Genomic DNA, 19,915 nt, shown 5'->3' on the forward strand with positions numbered 1-19,915 from the left:
ATCTGGTCAGATACACTGACCTCTGTTGAGGTATAAACTACTTTGCCCTATTGGAACACACTAGAAAGTACCCTCTGATGTCTGAAATTGTACAAGTTCTCTTTTTCCTGGAAATTTCACCATAGCAAAACCACTAGGCAGTATCTACACAGAGATAAAATGAAGAATTACTTAATTCTCTCCTGTACAGTAATAATGTTAAAGTTAACATTTTTTCAAGAGAATAAAAAAGATTAAAAAAGGAAGAAAAACTGGAATGAAAATGTGTGAACTTGAAATAACTGCCTTATGCTATCAAGCATCAAAGATTATTTATCCCTAGGTTTCTTTTTCCTAAATTTGAAGACGCTTTCTGTTGTTTTTATTAGTCAAGATAAATTACTGCTTCCAATCAGTATCCAAGCCTACAAAGTTACATTTTAACAACCCTGTTTATTATTTGTAAACAGTTATTAAATAATTCCTCAAACTTTCTAATGCATTATAAAGGCAGTTAATGAAATTATGTATAATTTTTTTTCCTGATAAAACTTTTTATCTCCTCAGATAGAATTTTAGAGTGTTTTTATAACTCAGCTTGAAGTGAAATTGAATTGTATGAAATGACTGATTGTCAAGGACATCTGAAAAAATGAGGTATTCATTTTATTCAGAATCCATTGAAGGATTTCTTGATGTTTTTATTTAATTTGCTTCATATCAAGGAGTTAAGCTCCCCTTTGAGACACATCACAAAAGAAATAAAAGATTAATAAAAGGCCAGGAAGTTCCTACATTCTTGCAGAGTTTGACAGAAAGCCTTAATATTATTCCATTTCTTCCTCATAGATAAATAGAGACCAATGTTGTCATAGGAGTGTTTTTTGTCACAAGCTGTCCAGTTCCCTAGGTACCAGTATTGTTTATGTATCAAAATCCAAGAATGATGATAAATATATCAAGTAGAATATTTCTAAGTTAATGATACATGTGTCCAGAAAATACAGACTATATAAATTGTTTTATTAATTTAGTGCCATTTATACAAACTGTTTAAAACCACAAGCTCTTCCTCTGGTTTCTGACCAATGTGCTGACTGCGTAGGATAATGTCAGTTGTGATGCCAATCATCAGAACTCAGAAAGCTGTATGATTTTTAAACTTAAGTGAATATTTGAAAAGTTGAAAGTGGTTCAATTCATTTATAATCAAAAAGCTTAAAAAAATCCAAACCATATTAAAAATCATAGTGTCAAGTAAATTTTCAGGTACTTGGATGTTTGTTTTAATGTCATTCTTAATTTCTCACTTCCTTATTAGAGTCCATCCTCAGCTGTTTCTTTCTCCACAAATTACTCTAATTTTCTTTAACTCTAATGAACACCTCTTTATGACAGGTATATTATCCCACATTTTGGAGTATAATGTATATATATTTTTAAAATTTTGTCATTGCCCTGTAATATTTGTCAATGGACAAAGCAATATAACCTAAAGCAATTTCTATCAAAAAGAAAAAGTACAGTACCATTAATGGAATATTTTAATTGCAATCCCAGATAGTTTTTAAAAGGCCCATATTACTGCATTCTGTGGAGGAGGCAGAACAAGGCAGACGTCCTAAATAATAAATATGATTTAACAACCAGAATATTCCTGAATATTTTTTCAAGGTAAGTTTATGGAGACTGCAAAGTTAGGCAGAAAGTCTGGGTCTCTTCACTGAGAAACTCGCTCAGTCGTACAGGAAAGCAAACAATTTACTAAGAAATACTAAAGAACTCCATTACAATAAAGGGGCTTTTCAGAAATCCGAACAGATAAAAATTAAGGCATAGAAGCCTGGTAGAAATTCATGCCTGTGAAAAAATGAATCAGGAAATTGTTGAGGAGCAGTTCATCTATGTGCAAATGCCTCCCCAATACTCCAGCACAGTTCAGAAGGTTGGATTATCACAGTTGTATGACAGTCAGCCGTGAAACACAAATTTGCTTGAGGCTGGTATATACTACCCACTTGACATTTAAGAAAATCTGTGCAGTTTTCCTTCACAGATTTTGTTTCTTAGCGCAGTGATGTAGACTGCTGCCTTTATCCTTATTTATTCTCTCCATTTCTTATACTGTACTGTGTGCCTAGGTACTGTTAGTAAGATATGGATAATTAATCTGTTGAATTTCTGCACAAAACTGGAACCAAATAAAAGCATGAAGAAATGTCATTAAAAAACAATAGAGCAAGATATGAATAATAACTATCACAATAAAATTCTATCTTTTTTTGTCAGAGTTCAAACTGATCAAAAATACAGTCAATGTTTGGGTTTTAAAATTTTCAAATGTTGGTATTGAAAAGATCAGGTCTGCTATGTTAATTCAGTAAAACTAAACACCTGGAACTCAATAATTAGCACAGGTACTAAACCAGCAAAACAAAATAGGGAATAATACAGTAAAACATGCAGCTTTTTGCTGCAGAGGCTGCATGCTGTGCAGACAGAAATTTCAGCTTGTTATGATGAATAAACATTAACTTAATTCCATTCTAATCTGTGAACACATTTTTTACTTACTCTGTTAAACTAAGTCATCTGTGTTTAAGTCCAGCTTTTGTAATGCTTCTAAAGCACAGGACTAGTTTTAGTTCTAGTAAAAGCTATAAACAAGACAAAAGCCTCAGACTCTCTTACCCTCTCTCTCTCTGGTTCATGTAAGTATGGATTCACATACATTGAATTGCTGAAATGTATATCTGAAGAACTAGAAAGCATCATTAAATGTGGAATATATTAGAAAAAAGGAAAATATAGGCATTTATGGAATTATTAATCATTCTCAAAAATAACTTTATCTTGACAGAAAACAAAACCAAAAAGCAATTATAATGTAATTAATACAAATCTTTTTGCTGCAAAAGAGCAAATAACACAGTTGCCTCTATAGGCAGATATTCCAACAGAATCAGTTACATATCATTTATATTGAAATGTCATACTGCTCCATAAGAAATATTATTGGAAGGTGTTTTCTTTCAGTTTTGGGGAAAAAAATCACAAGCCTGATAATAAGATTTAGGTTCTTATTTACAGAAAAAATACTGCAGTTTTATGTCTTGCTGAAATTCAAAACTACTTGGGTAACTAACATTGTAATCAAAGCTATTGTATTGTTCTTGGTGGTACTTAATCAGTGCATTGAATATGAGCCTGAAGTGTAACAGGTCTTTAGTACAGCAACAGGTAAATTTTTAAGCAAAACAACCTCTGTTCAGTTGTCTAATGATGTGTGCCTTGTGTCATCTGAGATGCATATCTCCTGGCATCCTGATGCTGGTCTGTATGCCCTGTGTGGTATTTGCCAGTCCCCTCTGGACGTCTCAGATGCCTGAGGTTATCTCAGTGTGGCAGTGGCTACTTGGTTGAGGCAACTGAACTGAGCCCTGAAGAAACAGACATTACTGAGAAAGGAGATTTGCTTCTCTCTGACAGTGACGGAGCACCATAACAGCACGAAGGAGTAACTGTTCTAAACAAAATACATCGGGAGGTGTCAGATTGCACCTCAGCCTTCGGAGGTCTAAATATTCTCATAACTGTTAGATGTTTTAAAAGAAACTGTCTCCATGAACATCTTTCCTTTGCTGATTGCTGCAGTAAATGCATGCATATATTGAAAAACAATAAAATCATGGTTCTTAAATTAACTAGAGTATTTTTGGCTTTGTATTTTTGCTTCCATGTGGTACCTAGAAATAATGCCTTTCTTACCATCGTTTCTCAGTGTCAGAGGTGTAGGAGGACTCAAAACTCTGGCATTTGTCACTGTGTTTTTTACCAGGCATATATAGCTGCCAACATCAGATGTTTGCACCTTGGAGATGTAGAGATTGCCTGTCTCCTGAGAGATGAAGCGTCTGCTATCTTCTGCCACAAAAGATGGGAATTCATTAAATACCCAGCTATAGATGATCTCTAAAAGAACACAGAAAAAAAAAAAAAGAGAAGAGAAAGTAATTATGGAAACAATATTGTATCATGTTAATGGATACACCCAATAAGTGTTCATTAACTTTATTTAAATAGTCCAGTGCAAAAAAATCTAAAGGATTTTTAAACTTTTTATTTGTTTGGTTTATAATTGAAGAATTTTTTTCTCCCCTTGGAATTTTGAAAATAGCATAAGCATTAAACCCACAAGTTCACTGGGAAGACAGGTTTAGTTCAGGAAAAATAATTAAATTATTCAACAGACTCAGAAAACACCCATAAAATATTAGATAATTCCCTTTTCTAATCTTTTGGGTCAAGCAAAAAATAATATACAAAGCATTATTTTCTCTACTTGATCAAATTTGCAGTGAAATATATCAAACTGCTACTTATAGATCTAGGGATGACTTTTGCAAGTGTGTGTATAAACAGTTTTTATTCTGAACATCTGTTTTTAAAATCAGCACATTCTAACAACAGTTTAACCTACCTTGCAGGTAGTATTACTGCACTACACTTCTACCTTCTTCTACATCTGCTTCACTGAAGAATCTCGGAACCCTTCCTATATGCAGCTTAAATCCTTATGATCAATGAATAATTCCTTAAACCACAGCTACCAACTGCTTTGCCTCAATCTGATGGATTAAAGACTAATCAAAGTGATATTTAAAAATGGTAATTAAAGCCAGTACTTTGGTTCTTATTTTTATCCCACAAATTGTTCTGTACACCTGAAAAGCATATACTTTTCCCTTTAAGCTCATAATAACTGGTTGAGAAAAAAAGATTATTTCCTATTATTCTGTATGAGATTATATCATGATTTATTGAAAACCTAGATGCATTAATGTCTCGGCATTAGAAGTATCAGTAAAGTTAACCAGATTCTGCTTTAGCAGGGAGTTCCTTGCAGGGAATTATTCATGTGGAGTTCCCCCAGTTCAAACTTTAAAGCCTTAACCTTATGCATACTTTTTTACATGTTGTTCTCCTTCAGTCTTATCTTCCACTGTTTCATTTTGTCATCACACCTTAAAAAAATATTCTTCGCTACTTAAACCAGCACATTACCTATAAGGCAATTTCTTCTGTAATCTCCTCCCTGTGACAGTCTTTAAAGAACCGACTCTAAAATCAGAAAAGCTAAAGCTAGCTGAGGTATATAAAGTCCCAACAACTGCTCCATTGGTATGGCAAGTTCCAAGCCTTTAGACTCAAGTTTCTTAGGTGACTACTCTCAGCTTCAGCAGCAATATGAAGACAGTAATTGCACATATGTCAGTCTGGTTCTCTGATACTTTTATCCCCACTGCAGTCAAAATGTTTCTTCATATAAAGTTAGTTGGAAAATGAAAGGGTCAAAGGGGTGAGAGGAAGCACCTCAAAATTTAACCTTTTCTGTGTGCTTTTTAGCTAATGACAGGAGAGGAACTGGTATAGCTGTTCATGGTATGAGGAACGTGAAACACATTAACATCCTAACTAAATACATGCCATAGCGAGGTGTGCAGTTCGACTATAACAGTATAAAAAACATTAGAAATTCCAGCTGTCCTTTCTATCCTTATGTTGTACTGTTCCCTGATGTGGTGGTCAGAAAAGGACAGAAAAGCAGGATGACTGCTTATTCAGCAAATATAAGGCAACAGTGCAAGCAGTGATGTCGCGATGCAGGATGTTCTGGATTAATTTTGAAGAAGTTCAATCTAGTTTTGATGTCAGGTGAAAATTTTCTCATGAAAAACTGATGGTATTAGTACAAAAACACTATGTTAAAGGACTAAATATATTTACCTGACAGTAGGGGAACACTTCTCCAAAACGAAGAATTAAGCTGCACACATTCACTTTCTGCTTAAAACCTTTTTCAAATCTAATTGTAATTCTGAGTGGTTCCACAGGACCCTGAGGAATTCAGGGCTCACAGAGAGCTCTCCAAGTGTTCAAAATTTCCTTCCTCTTCTGTTACGTTTCAGAAAAAACACTAATTAACCCAAAATATTTCTGTCTGAAAATTTCATTGCTGTATTTTGCCAAGATGTCTTACCTGGGAGAAATGATTCATGGCAGCATAAAATTCTACAAAGTGATGATGAACATACAAGTTCAAGAAAAATGCATAGGCTTTAACTGAAGACACCTGATACCAATTCAAATGGAAAGCAACCAGTCTCACTAATTGCTCTGGCTTAAAAGTAGTTCAAACCAAATGTAAAGTAGTCATCATTGTGGGTTCATTGGTAGTTCATGTAGAATAGAATTTTCTCCATTTGTAACCTAAAGACACATGCAGTTAATCATTCATTTATTAATTAGAACTAGTCCTAAGGAACAGATTTCAAGTAATAAATTTTTGTGCTTCTAAGGAAATAGAATATTTAGTCTTTGCTGGTGCTGAATCTGGGGGCATACTGTCATTTTATCACCTTCTAAATGATTTTTGCTGTTAAGAATTGAGTGATGGATGAATGGGTATTGGGATAGGGTACCGAGAAAAAAGTAACAGAACTTCTGCCAAATCTGAAACTCAAATCATTTATGCTATTAAGCTGCAGTTAATGCTTTTAATTGTGCATACCTACAGCATCTGTATTCCAGCCAGGAGCCCAAACTCCAAAGCACAGACAAAAGTGCTAACAGTTTACTTATTGATCATTGTCAGCCCACTGACATTGAAGGAGTTACTCCTATTTTTTCATTTCTGAAAAGAAAAACCCTGGGAATACACTTTCAAATCCTGAAGACTTTGCATCTGAATGCTCAGATCTGGAATTGATCTGGGATTCTGAACCTTCTTTGCAGGTGAAAAGCTCCTTACACACTTTATGAAGTTTCTCTCCTATGAGACCTGGCTAATGAGTTCATAAGATTCTTGAATACAGTTTTGAGAGTTATGTCCATACAGTTTGCATAGGCTTCAGTGGAAATATCTCAGGGAAACTCTGCAATTTCCCATGCATGTTATGCAGAACAGTCAGAAACAACCACAGCTGGCTTGGGATCTGGGGACCCAACAGTTTTTAGCTGACAGAAATAGATGGATGATCTTGCAGAAGTGATTTTACAAAAGGGTGTTAAGAGAATGACTTCAATTATGGGAAAATGGGTGTACCTTGACATTGATCCATTGTACAAATGTTTCACTCTTCTAAATTTGCAGCCATAGTAGAGGATGAAACATGCATCGGTGTTCATATTCTGGGGCTCTGACTGTTCCCAGTTTATATGCCAGCAAAATTAAAATTTAGGGTTCTTAAATCACAGAATTGCTAATGAAGGCTGTCCAAGTACAAAACCTGGGGTTTTGTTTTGGTTTGTCTTTTTCTTCTGTCAGTATCATGCATAAGAGAATACCCAAATGATTGCAATGACATACAGAAATAACTAATAAAGTGAGAATGATGGCGAATCAACATTTAAAACATTTCTGTCTATCTATAGACAAATGTGTCATCTACAGTACATGCACAGTAAAATATTCTGAAACAACAGTGAATACAGTTACATTCCACAAGTCCCACAGCAGTTCAGCATATGAGCACATGTAAAGTACAAGAAGAGAGGCCTGCATTTAAATATTATCTGACATCCCATTCTTACAAAATGGTAAAATGCTAAGTGAACTTTTTGAATTTCAGAACAAGAAGCCTAACACCACATGCACTAGGCCTATTTCTAATCAGCTCACTGCAGTTGTTAGAGAACTTCAAGCCTGTATTTTCCTATAATGGTTTATGTTAAAATATTTTAGAAGCTGTGCCATTTGGCTAAGCACAAAGCACAACTGTCATTGTTTTAACTTTTTAATAGGAGACTAAACTCCAGAGTACATCTCAAGCCTGACAGGTAAATAACAATGACCTTCAAGAGATTTTGAGGCTAAAAGTCGGTGCTACCAAAAATCTAAATAAAACTACAACTGTAAAATCAGAAAGTAATTACTCTAGATATGAACCTTCTGAAGTCATATCCTTTTGAGAAAAGACTGAGTAAATGATTTCACCATACTGTTCTCATTTTGCTTTCAATAGGGAAAAAAGTTTAAGTGAAAATAAGAAACTTTGAATACTGCAGTATACAGAAGTTTAGAGTATGTTTACAGAATATATCTTGAGCTTATTTTTTATTTTTATGCCCATCTATTTTATTTTTAATGTGACGCCTATGCCAAAACCACAAAGATGATGCAGAGCCCTTCCTGGAAATTACAGTTGACGGCCAACACAAAAGAAACTTTTATGCAAGTACTATTCATCAATACAAACAGAAACAGAGAGTAAAAAGACAGGGAAATTTTGAATTATAGGAGCAGTTGTAAATTGGCATTCTCCTGTGGCTTGGGCTGGAGGGCTCTTCTGCTGGGAAGTTCTGTTATATACAAAGACTTGGTGTGAAAATGATTTAAGTCATTTCTGTAACTGCAAAACTGGTATTTCCTTTTATGAATGACCAGCCTTGTTTACAGAGGAATGTCTCCAAGGAGCTTTCTATCTGTTTTCTGAAGGTCATTTGGAAAGCCTTCTGAAAGTCCAATTTGTTTCTGTGTTTTATTAAGTACATTCTAGTGGGCTATGTAGGTGAAAATCTGGGTCACTTGGTGATAAAGTCGTGACAAAAGAGCATCTATCTCCTGCCTAAAAGAATTTATAGTGTGAAATTTTGTTTACTATAATTTCTTAAATGATTTTTGTAGATCTATTATTTTCTCTGTTTAACAACACTAATTCCTAAAGTGTCACAATGTGACATACTTCCCATAATGGATGAAGCTGGAATACTGACTTATCAGCATTTTTGTTACTGCCGTATTGTGCTTTTGGAGATATCAGTCTGATGCAGAAAATGTCAGTACTATGGTAATGCAAAAGTCTTTCTGTCATTGTGGGTCAGTAAGAAATTACCCCTTAGGTATTGTAATGAGAGCTGTGCTGGAAGCATTCAGATAGCACCAAATATTCACTCCTGTGTTTGTTAGTGTCTGAATGTTTCCCAGATTTGCTTCAAGGCTTTTCTTCTGAGAAATTGCTTGTTTCGTCCTTTTAACATGAGGTTTTTGGACAACCTTCTCATCAGTCCTGTGAGCTAAGTGGTAATTTGGGTGGAAAGTGAAGACATAACAAGAAAGTTGCCATACAACTCCTTTAAGGCCACCTAAAACCTAAATGTACCATCCCTATAATGGTTAAATATTGCATTTTAAAGGGCAAAGCATGCAAACACATGTCCCATAATTGCAATTCTGTGGAGTTACGGTGTTTGTACAAGAAGTCTGCTTTTTTTTTTTTTTTTTTTTTTTTTTTTGTGATGCAGTGGGAGATCATAGAATGGTTTGGGTTGGAAGGGACCTTAAAGATCTTCTACTTCCAAATGTCCTGCCATGGCGGGGCTGGAACTCCATCTCCTCCAGTATCCTGTTGCGAAAATATATTTCTCTTCTCTGTTTAGGATTTCCTCTGATTACGCCAGTTCCACAAGATGGCAGTACTTGATGAATAAATGGTACTGATGCCTAATGACAGCCAAAATCTGAGATAATCTGGGAGTTTTAGCAACTCGGAAGGAGTTGCTTCTTGTCTTTTTTTTATTTATAAGAAAAGCAGCAAAAACTGCACTTAAGATTACAGGCTGAATTTACTATACATAGCTATAAACCATGAGATTTGCATGATGGCTTTGCTTTACCATTCAGAAATATTCTGTCTAAACAAAATCAAGTATCAGGAAAAATATATGCCTAAATCTCCCCTGCTGAAAATACTAAACCATATTTTATCTCACGCCCAGTTTTCACTTTTATCGTTACACTTGCTGTTTGAATATTCTGTGTGCCAGCCACAAAGTAAGGGTGCAATATACAGCACTTTCTAATGATGGAGAACACTTCACATTCAGAGGGGGGAAGGCTTCTTTTTAGCCAAGATGAATGATAACAATGGGTTGTTCCTCCAGCCTCCCACCACAACCAGATAATTTTGGTGCATTTCTTTGTGCTGCTGTGGCTTATTATCAATGCTCATTAATCCTCCAAGAAAATATTTAATGAAGGTAATTTATTTGTTGCATTGTAATGCACCCACAAAGAGCAAACAGATATTGTCAATTTATCAGCTAGCAATGAAATTGCTTTTTTTCTGCTCTGGGGGCTCTGTATCTACTGCTCAGTTACCTGAAACACAATTCTACCAATCACGTATTTGTCTTTGTTCGGATTTAATTACAGTGATAAATCTTCAAATATTTTCTTTCTTATAACCATTCACAGAACCAATACCTAAAAATGTGGTAGAAAAGGTAAGTATACTGTCAGGACTGATCTTGTACTGGAGGATACAAATATTATATTGACGTTACCAGTGCACACAGCCAATATAGTCTCATTTGTACATTTGACATGTATGAAATGTATCCAGTCATTGAAACATGTAAAGGTCGATGAAAGCTCTTTCTCATACATTTGCTCTTTAAAAAGACCACATAGCATTCAACAAAAATATGACTTCTGGGAAAGGATGCTAAATTATTATGTATATTTGATTGTAACTGGCATGATTTTCATATTAAAAAAAAAAAAATGTTCCAGAAAGAATCAAAATATTGTGATCAAAAGGAATTCAAAACCACATGTTCTTCAGGTCCTTCTTTTGCCCTCAGGCAAGATCAGATATTCTCAGCCCAGTCTTTAAAAATGTCCAGTGAGTTATATTCATAAATTTAGATCTTCAGAATAATCTATTTTATTACTTAGTTAATAATTAGACAGTTTTCCTTAATATTTGTGTATAATTCCTTTTTTTTTCCCAATACTGTTTATTATTTATTCAACTTACCACATTGAAAGTGTTGAAACCACTTTATTGATGACCTACATTAAACTTTTACAGTTACAATGAAAGATCATTATCCTTGTGTGTATCAGGCTTCTGGGTTTGAGGCTAGATCAGCCAAATCTCTTCAACTTTTTCCTAGAAGTCATGGTTTCAACTCCTTTACTTAGTTTTATTCTTGTCATCCCTATTGCTTTTCTATATCTTATAATATAGGACCTAAAGCTGGACATGGTATTCTATTTGAGACATTAACACTATTGATAATTGAGGTAATAGTCTCACGTACTCTATAGGTAGCAGTCATTTTAGTATGTCTGAGAACTGAAGTATGCAATTTTCCATACTACTAAGTATTCCATTTTCTGTAATAGCAATATTTTTCTAAGGAAGAATGCTGTTTAATCACTTATTTCCCTTTATTCTATCTGTAAATTTGATCTTTGGTAAATATAGTAATCTTAATTTTGCTGAAATCTGTGTTACTCACTGCAAGTAATTTCTCAATGTGCTGATCCTTTTGGATTCTGATTCTGTGCTCTGCAGTAATTGTAACTTCCTGCAGCTAGGAGTCATTAAAAAAATGCTAAATATTCCTTCCTTTCCACTAGGGCACTCACACTTTTAAAGAAAAAAAAATTACATTTTAGATGATTTGCTCTTGACAAATCTGTATTGGCTGTTTCTTAACACCTCATTATCATCTTATTGCTTACAAAATCAGTGTTTAATATTAAGTCACAGTAACTTTGCAGAACTCAGACTCAGCCTGACTATGGTCCCGCCTTTAAGTTTGGGGGGGAAAAAAAAAAAAAAAGTTTTAAAAATCTTTTGAAAGTAAATGAAATAATCTAACAACAGCTTTACTATTGATACTCATCTATTATTAGATAGGAATGGAAATCAATACTTATGTAGAAAAATCCTGAATGCTCCATATAAACTGATGTTCTATGTTTTATAATATACCGGATAATGCAGATGTCACTCTATAATGCTATTTTCTATGAAAAGCAGAAAAAAGTGGATGGTAAAAAGTAATAAGCAGTCTAAGTGATACCAAAGAACTTAATTCAGAATTTAAGCATTAGCATTGCAGCTCTTTTAATCAATACTACTGACTTTATAGAACTATTGAAACATCTATCGTCAGCAGGAGCAGGGCAGTGATCATCCTCCTGTATTTGGCATTGGTGAGGCCGCACCTCGAGTCCTGTGTTCAGTTTTGGGCCCCTCACTGCAGGAAAGACATTGAGGTGCTGGAGCGTGTCCAGAGAAGGGCAGCGAAGCTGGTGAAGGGTCTAGAGCACAAGTCTTATGAGGAGCAGCTGAGGGAATTGGGGTTGTATAGCCTGGAGAAAAGGAGGCTGAGGGGACACCTTATCACTCTCTACAACTACCTGAAAGGAGGTTGTAGCCAGGTGGGGGACAGTCTCTCCTCCAAAGAGACAAGTGATAGGACGAAAGGAAATGGCCTGACGTTGCGCCAGGGAAAGTTTAAATTGGATATTAGGAAAAATTTCTTCACTGAAGGGGTTATGAAGCATTGGAACAGGCTGCCCACAGAAGTGGTGGAGTCACCATTCCTGGAGGGATTTAAAGGACATGTAGATGTGGCACTTAGGGACATGGTTTAGTGGTGGAGTTGGCAGTGTTAGGTTAATGGTTGGACCCGATGACCTTAAAGGTCTTTTCCAACCTAAATGATTCTATGATTCTATGATTAGTAATTTCCAAAGACAAGAATTAGAGGTAATTTTGTACCAGCTTTAGAAAGGGTAATCAGGAAGACTCAAATTATAAATTCATCAGCTTCAATCTTAGATTAAATAATTCAATGACTGATATAAGACTTGATTAATAGCCAATTTTAAAAGTGAGATATAATTAACAATATTGGAAGAAAATAAATCATCAAACTAACTCAGTATACTTTTATTGTTCTTTTTATTGACAAAGACAGCAGAGCTTCTGTAATGTACCTAGAATTCATGTTTTATAAAAGAACATGCTGTTTAAAAAGAATTGGAATAACCGACTGCAAAGCATAATTAAAAGGATCAGTTCTGGAATTCTTTGTCCTCTACTGCTGAACATTTTAACATTTAAAAACAATCCTATGCAGTTGTAATCACTGTTTTACAGGAGACATAAAACTTTGCAGTGACAAATGTGCAGGATGAGTCACTGCTAAACTTTGATTTAGTTAGCTTATTATTATTAGAACCTTTTTTTATGATGGAAAAGTGTTGGATGTATACTAACACAGATTATTTCTTAAAAGAAATAATTTCTTGAAAGAACAAGAATTCTGTGGTAATGACTAACTAACTATTGTACTCATATGAAAAGTGTGGCACTGGAAAATAATGAGGATATTTTTTAATGCTTGGGAAAACACATCACTATAGAATATTTATATGAAGAAATTATTTTCTCTGGCAAAGCATTGAACAGAATTTAAAGTATTTTTTTTTCTCTTTTTTTCTCTTTCATACTTTACATCTCTCTTGTTCTCTGATCATGCTATGATACTTGATTTTGTCTACATTTTAATGGCACTGGTGTGATAGTTACTCTTCCATGGTCTACTTCTTACTTAAGTCTGCTGCAGGGATAAGCACAACAAAAATTCATACTCCAGAGCAGTGTTACCTGCAGTGAACCCCAGAATCCTGCACCTAAGTAAGCTGCTGCATTACATGGAAATTTCATTTTATGACTACTGCAATGATACCCATAAATTAATGCATTTTGAAGGCATGACTAAGAAATTCATTAAAACAAAAAACAAAACAAACCAAAAAAAGAAGTAATGATAGGATGATGATCATCCAAATTTGTGGAATATCTCTATTCCAAATGCAAGAGTGACATTATCTCTTTTTCAGCTGAGAGATGCAAAATCTCTGCATCCCTAGCTTTTCTCCACTCTTTATTTAGGAACAGAGGCTCTGTTAAGCAAATTCTGTAATTTGCCTTAAAACACACACTAATACTTCAGTTATCAGAGTATCAGTCTCTCAAGGAGTTTATATGTATGTTTCAGTTTGGCTTTTTGTACTTGCAGGAAAGAAAGCAACTTAAATTTGTCACTTCATCCCTCATTCACCCTCATTCCTAATGCCAGGAAGGATTAATAGTAGCAGAAAGATTTATTTAACAAGATTTAGTTTCAGGCTTCTGGGTGTAGAAATGAAAATAAAATGCTACTGCAGTTCTAGTTTATACTTCAAAACACAATCTTTTCTAACAACCTTCACCACTCTCCACATGCAGTTGTTGTATAGGCAAAAACTGAGTACTCAAGAGTCCATAGAGTTGCCTTTGTATGGCTGTATTGAACTCTAAGACACGCCCCACTGCCTCTCTGCTTTATATTCTCTTGGTGCTAGGTGTTTTAATATAAATATAAAGGCTTTTGCTGGGTCTATCTGCAGGTCAGTGTTTGGTGAATTCCACCATAGCCATGGCACGATATGATTGATGGATCTTCCTTGGGCCTGCTCCTTTGCTTATATGGTATTTATTATCCTAAGACCTCAAATCAAGGGCAATACCATTATTATAACTTTTATATAGCAAAACTGAAGAAGATGGAACGAAGTGACTTCCCAGCAGTCATGAATCAGGCCATACTCAAAGTGAAATCTCCACTAATACATAATTCTTCTAATTTCTATTATTCTTTCCTCTCTTCACCAGCATTTTGTACATCTACCAGAAATGCCAAAACACACAGGAAAAAAGTAACAGTCAATGAATCCTTAGGAGCTGTGTAGATGAACATCAGAGATGGGTAGCTACCCCCTCATCCTCCCTCTGCATTTGATTTTCAAATGTTAAAAAAAAAATTAGCTGTATAAATCACATAATCCCCTGAGTGTTCAAGGTCTAGTGCTCAGCTCCTTCTCAGTATATTTTCTAGGCTTAAATGTAGCAAGGAATGGACCCGCCATTATATCTTTCTGAACACAATGGAACATGTGAACATATTCTTCAGAGAATAACATAAAACCAAATTTATAGTCCCCAAAAGACAATTTTTAAATATCAAGAATGACAGTGACAGATTATTTTTTTCACCTTAATTAAAAAATAACTCAAAGTGCAGATGAAGAGGAAGATACATGTCACATTAGCAAACTGCCCTAGAATGCTGATAATGCTGTTCAACCATGTTGTATAAATAAATCACTACAAATAACCTCAGCAACAATCAATCATTTAAAATTTAACAATGTAGAGTCTGAAACTCTTACCTATTTTTACATATAGACAATACACTGTTGAGTCCCTGTGCACATTGTTCTGCACTACTGCAAACCCAGCGAACAGCTTCCATCCATCTTCTACTTGTCACATAATTGTTATTTAGAGATAATGCATAGCCTTCTGTTGTGTTACTTTCAGCCTGGGGCAGTGTCTCATGATTATAATCTCTCCTCCTCAAGCCCTTAGCAATAACAGTCAAAGTGACACCTAATGTGTCACATTATATATACATATCACATGGAAAAAGAAGATATTTGTCCAACTCTCCCTGTTTTGTGTTTTTTTTTTTCCTAAAAGAAATATCATTATTAAAGTAATGTAAATAACAGGCAATTCTGCTCCCTCCTGTGCTGACTACGTGTATAGTTTTCAGAAGACTAATTATGTTTTTCAAACAGGCATGAAACATGATGTTATAAAGTCACAAGATCTGGACTGTAAATCAGTGCAATTTTAGTCTTTTCTTGAAATTTTCTTTGTAGATCATCCTCTGTAAAATGGGTAGCACTCCTTCCTTCCATCTTGCATTTGGCAGAGCTGAAAATAGATTCTTCAGGGTTGAAACTACATCGTAGTTTACTAAACTCCTAAAGGATCTTGTGGTTCTGCAGGAAAAGCCAAACTGAGACAAACCCTTCATCAGTATTATCTATATCCTTCTTTCCATTCTCCCTTCTTCTTCCTGAATTTTTATCCTTGCAGTCTCCAATGGAAGACTTTCTTAACTATTGAAAGAGGAAAATACCATGAAAATTAACGCTTCAATAAACCAATAAAAGAAATGAAATTTTCCAGTTACAGATTCTCCACTCTAAGTTAATAGCATAAACTCAACAGGAATTGTATTAGCTGGTTAATGAAGTCATCAGCAATGATTTTAATGATATTGGAACATAACATGACAATACAGGAAATGATAGAATCACAGAATCATAGAATGGTTTGGGTTGGAAGGGACCTTAAAGATCATCCATTTACAACCCCCCTGCCATGGGCAGGGACACCTTCCACTAGACCAGGTTGCTCAAAGCCCCATCCAACCTGGCCTTGGACACTGCCAGGGATGGGGCATCCACAATCTCTCTGGGTAACCTGTGCCAGTGCCTCACCACCCTCACAGTGAAGAAGAACTTGCTTACATCTAATCTAAATCTACCTTCTTTCAGTTTCAAGCCATTACTCCTTGTCCTATCACTAAACTCCCTGATAAAGAGTCCCTCCCCATCTTTCCTGTAAGCCCCCTTTACATATTGAAAGGCTGCTATAAGGTGTCCTCGGAGCCTTCTCTTCTCCATGCTAAACAAGCTCAATTCTCTCAACCTGTCCTCATAAGAGAGCTGCTCCAGCCCTTTGATCATCTTTGTGGCCCTCCTCTGGACTCACTCCAATAAGTCCATGTCCTTCTTACACTGGGGGCCCCAGAACTGAACGTAGTACTGCAGGTGGGGTCTCATGAGAGCAGAGTAGAGGGGGAGAAAGTGGGCAATCAAATTATCAGAATTAAGTGTGGTATTCTTTACTACATTGTTAAAAAGATGGCATTGTGATAAAAAAGAAGTCACTTTTCCACCGCTGTTGCTCTGGAAAACATCTTCTGTTGTCAGAAGATAAAGGGCTCACATGTGCTGCTGCACAGGGGTTTGGATTTGGCTGTAATCATTCAGATTTTTGTTTGAACTCTATATTATGCTTATATCTATTCAGTCGTTTTCTCCTTGAAAAATCTAAGCAATTGCCTTTAACATATTTACTGTTAAGTAAGTTATAACTACTTGCCAGTTACAATTGTATTAGGTAAGAAAAAAGAACATAAATGCACCCAGATATGTATTTCTAAACAATTTCTAGTCTCCCCTTTGAAAAAGAAAAATGAAAACTAGATATCCCAACTAGAATTGGTTTTATACTGCTTCATTTATTTGAAACAATCTTCCTGAACTGATCAAATACAGCTATATGAAAATCTATGTTTCATTAAGCATTGTATCACTTCAAATGGTTGTAAGTTCACTTTCATATTGTACTTACAAAATAAGGAATAACTGACTTTATTACATAGGGAAACTTGTTAATGGAATCTTATAGATCTCAGATCAGTTCAGTCCAAAGCTTTCTCTTTCTGAATCAAGACTGACCTCCTAACATTTTCAGTAGTCATCTCTACCAGAGTCACCACTGAGTTCAGTTAATCGTGCCTAGTCTGGGAAGAGTTGCATTTTCTGAAAACTCCACTGTTTTCATCCTTTTTTTAATCCTTTAAGTTTTCCCCATAATGGTAATGGAGAGAAAAAGCTAGACTCCAGACCCTTAGAAATGAATCATTTTTCATCTCTTCCTCCTTCTTATGTTTCGTCTTGTTTCAGCTGTCTGATCAGCATTGTATTTCTGGCTGCTTCTCCTTAGTCACATTGATTAACATGTGCACTCTCACTCTATTCTTTTCTGTGGTATGAAGTGGAGAGGTAATTGGGGTTAATTAGGAATTTTCTGTCTTAAACAAAATGGGCTTTCTGACATTTAACTAACTGACATGTTTGTAAAATGGTATTATTCCAGCCACCAGCTTAGTAAAACATCAGAACTAAATAGCAAATGGATTCTAATAGGAATGTTATGAGAGGGCCAATTTTGCGAGGGCCGTGCACATCTGTGACTGTACTGTTGTATGCTACTCCAATCCTAGATCTATTAATGTTGGGCTTCTGCTATTTTAGAAGTTATATAGCCTGTGCCACAGAAAAAGTTTTTGCAATGCTGTTTCCTACTTTAATTGGTACCTTTACAATGCTAGCTGCAGAAATGTGGTTGTGCTAACATGAACATACATTTCTGTTAAACTTAGCAGGACAATGCTGTCTCGTTTAATCACTAGACTGAGGGGTTCCTGATAGTTATGTCTAATTTGTTGGGACATCTCAGTAACAGGCTAGTAACTTGTCTCTAGGGAAAAGGAGCTTGCCCACTGCAGAAACTTTTCATCATTATTGTCCCATTTGTCAAGCTGTAGACAAACAGCCACATACGGCTGGCGCCTGGCGGTAGAGCACGAGCCTGAGGGCCAACATACTCAACACATTTTTTAAATTAATTAATCTCCTGTGCTTCCTCCCTCTTCTCCTGGTATATCCTTTCACTTTGATTCTCCTAACTGGCAGCTGGGGTAATATTTGTTGACAATAGTGTGGCTGTGAAACTACAGCACACATCCCTTAAGCAGAGCCCCATCAGGGCTGCCCCTTCATCCAATGTTGTGCACTGCCTTAATTGGCCAAGGTCAACCAGCTTTCTCTCACTACATTTTCATAGTCCCTGAGAGGAAGAACAGCTCCAGTGAGTGATCCGATGGGTCTAGGGACATTAAACTTTCAGTTTCTAGTGTAACAGAATATTTTTTGAAAGAATTATTAGTGTTTTTAAGGGGGTAGGCATGATTTATCAACAGTGAAAACATTCGGAAAAGTTTTTCTTAAAAAAATACCAAATTACAAGTTCTTTGGGAGAATTTACTACAGTTGGACCAATAACGTATTTCTGTTCATTTATTACTTTTCAAATTATTTAAAAAATAAAAATAAGAGAAAATCTAAACTTCTATGTCAAGAAAGTTTCAATCGATAATAAATATTTATCCATATGCCTACTATACAGACTTTGCCTAGAATTTGGGGCACATGCAGATCATTAAAATGTAATTAAAATCTAATAACAACCCATTGCCGACAGACTGGGAGTAACTCCTCATTGGCAAACATAGCTTGTTACAATGCTACCTTCTAGAAAATTCTATCATAGCCAAACTCTTAAAGTTCATATCCTCAGATGCATGCCTTCAACAAGATTGAGGAAGGAAACCCTATAAAGTGCTTCAGGGAAGTCAGCAGCAAAATTACTGGTCATGTATTGAGTAATGAAAAGACTGCAGAAAAAAAAAAAGGAGTTAATTGTGTTTGTTCATTCCATAATGAAAACTACAGGCATAGTCATCAATCAGTTGCACAGATTCCTATATTGAGCTGTGTCAGGGGCCGTGGACATTCTCTTTAATGATAACACACACAGGAATTAGCATTACTAGACAAGAAAGTTTCAAAAGCAGTCTAGTAAAAGTGATAAAGTAAGGGATGCAAGAGGGAAACACCTTTATGGTTCTTTCAGAGAAAAATGTGGGTGAAGAGATGACACTATGGAATTAACCCAGAATTAGGACAGGAAGATAGGGTCTAAGGGACTGTGAACCTCTCTTCTAGCACTAGTTTTTCTCCCATTATTGAAAAGCAAATTCAAGCTTTGTTAGCATCCAGTAAAAGTCAAATAAACACAAAAATATAGTAAAGCCTAAGAGTGAAGTACAGGAACCCTTCAACTTATGATAGCTAACTCATTCAGCTGATATGTGTGGCTTTCAAAACAGTGCTTTTAAAATACTTTATATGTACATTATGATCTTTTATATGTTATGGACATGTAAAGAAGTGCTAAAGAAGTTGTGCCGTCTTGTCCTCTATGTATGACATATTAAGGGCTTATTAAAGAAACTTTTCTGCGTTGTACAGTTAGCAATCATTTTCTAATACCGTTACTTAAGTGGCCGGTTTTTGTTACTCAGCATCATGCTCCCATAATGAATTAGAATGAGTGAAGAGCAAACTATGGCATGACATTACAAGAGAAATAAAAAAAAATTAAGATGGGTGTCCTGTATGTCGCTGTATAGACACCCTTACTACAAGTAAACTGTTTGTTAAGTCTAGGACACATATTTGGCTTCCATTTTAACATTAATATAAGTCTTAAGGAAAACAAACAAACAAACAAACAAACTCCAAACTTCAGTGTTCTTCTGA

General features: G+C 35.4%; 1 protein-coding gene across 5 annotated transcripts in view; it reads right to left on the minus strand.

Annotated features, from left to right (window-relative positions):
- Positions 1 to 19,915, minus strand: part of CNTN5 (contactin 5) — a 672,838-nt gene that overhangs the window by 172,200 nt on the left and 480,723 nt on the right. For all 5 annotated transcript variants that reach the window (XM_069808329.1, XM_069808328.1, XM_069808331.1 and 2 more), the window contains one exon: positions 3,748 to 3,951. In XM_069808329.1, coding sequence (XP_069664430.1) covers positions 3,748 to 3,951 — 204 coding nt within the window. The remainder of the gene's footprint in view (positions 1 to 3,747; positions 3,952 to 19,915) is intronic.

The sequence above is a fragment of the Haliaeetus albicilla genome, chromosome 20, assembly GCF_947461875.1.
Source record: "Haliaeetus albicilla chromosome 20, bHalAlb1.1, whole genome shotgun sequence".
In the NCBI taxonomy this organism is placed as follows: domain Eukaryota; kingdom Metazoa; phylum Chordata; class Aves; order Accipitriformes; family Accipitridae; genus Haliaeetus; species Haliaeetus albicilla.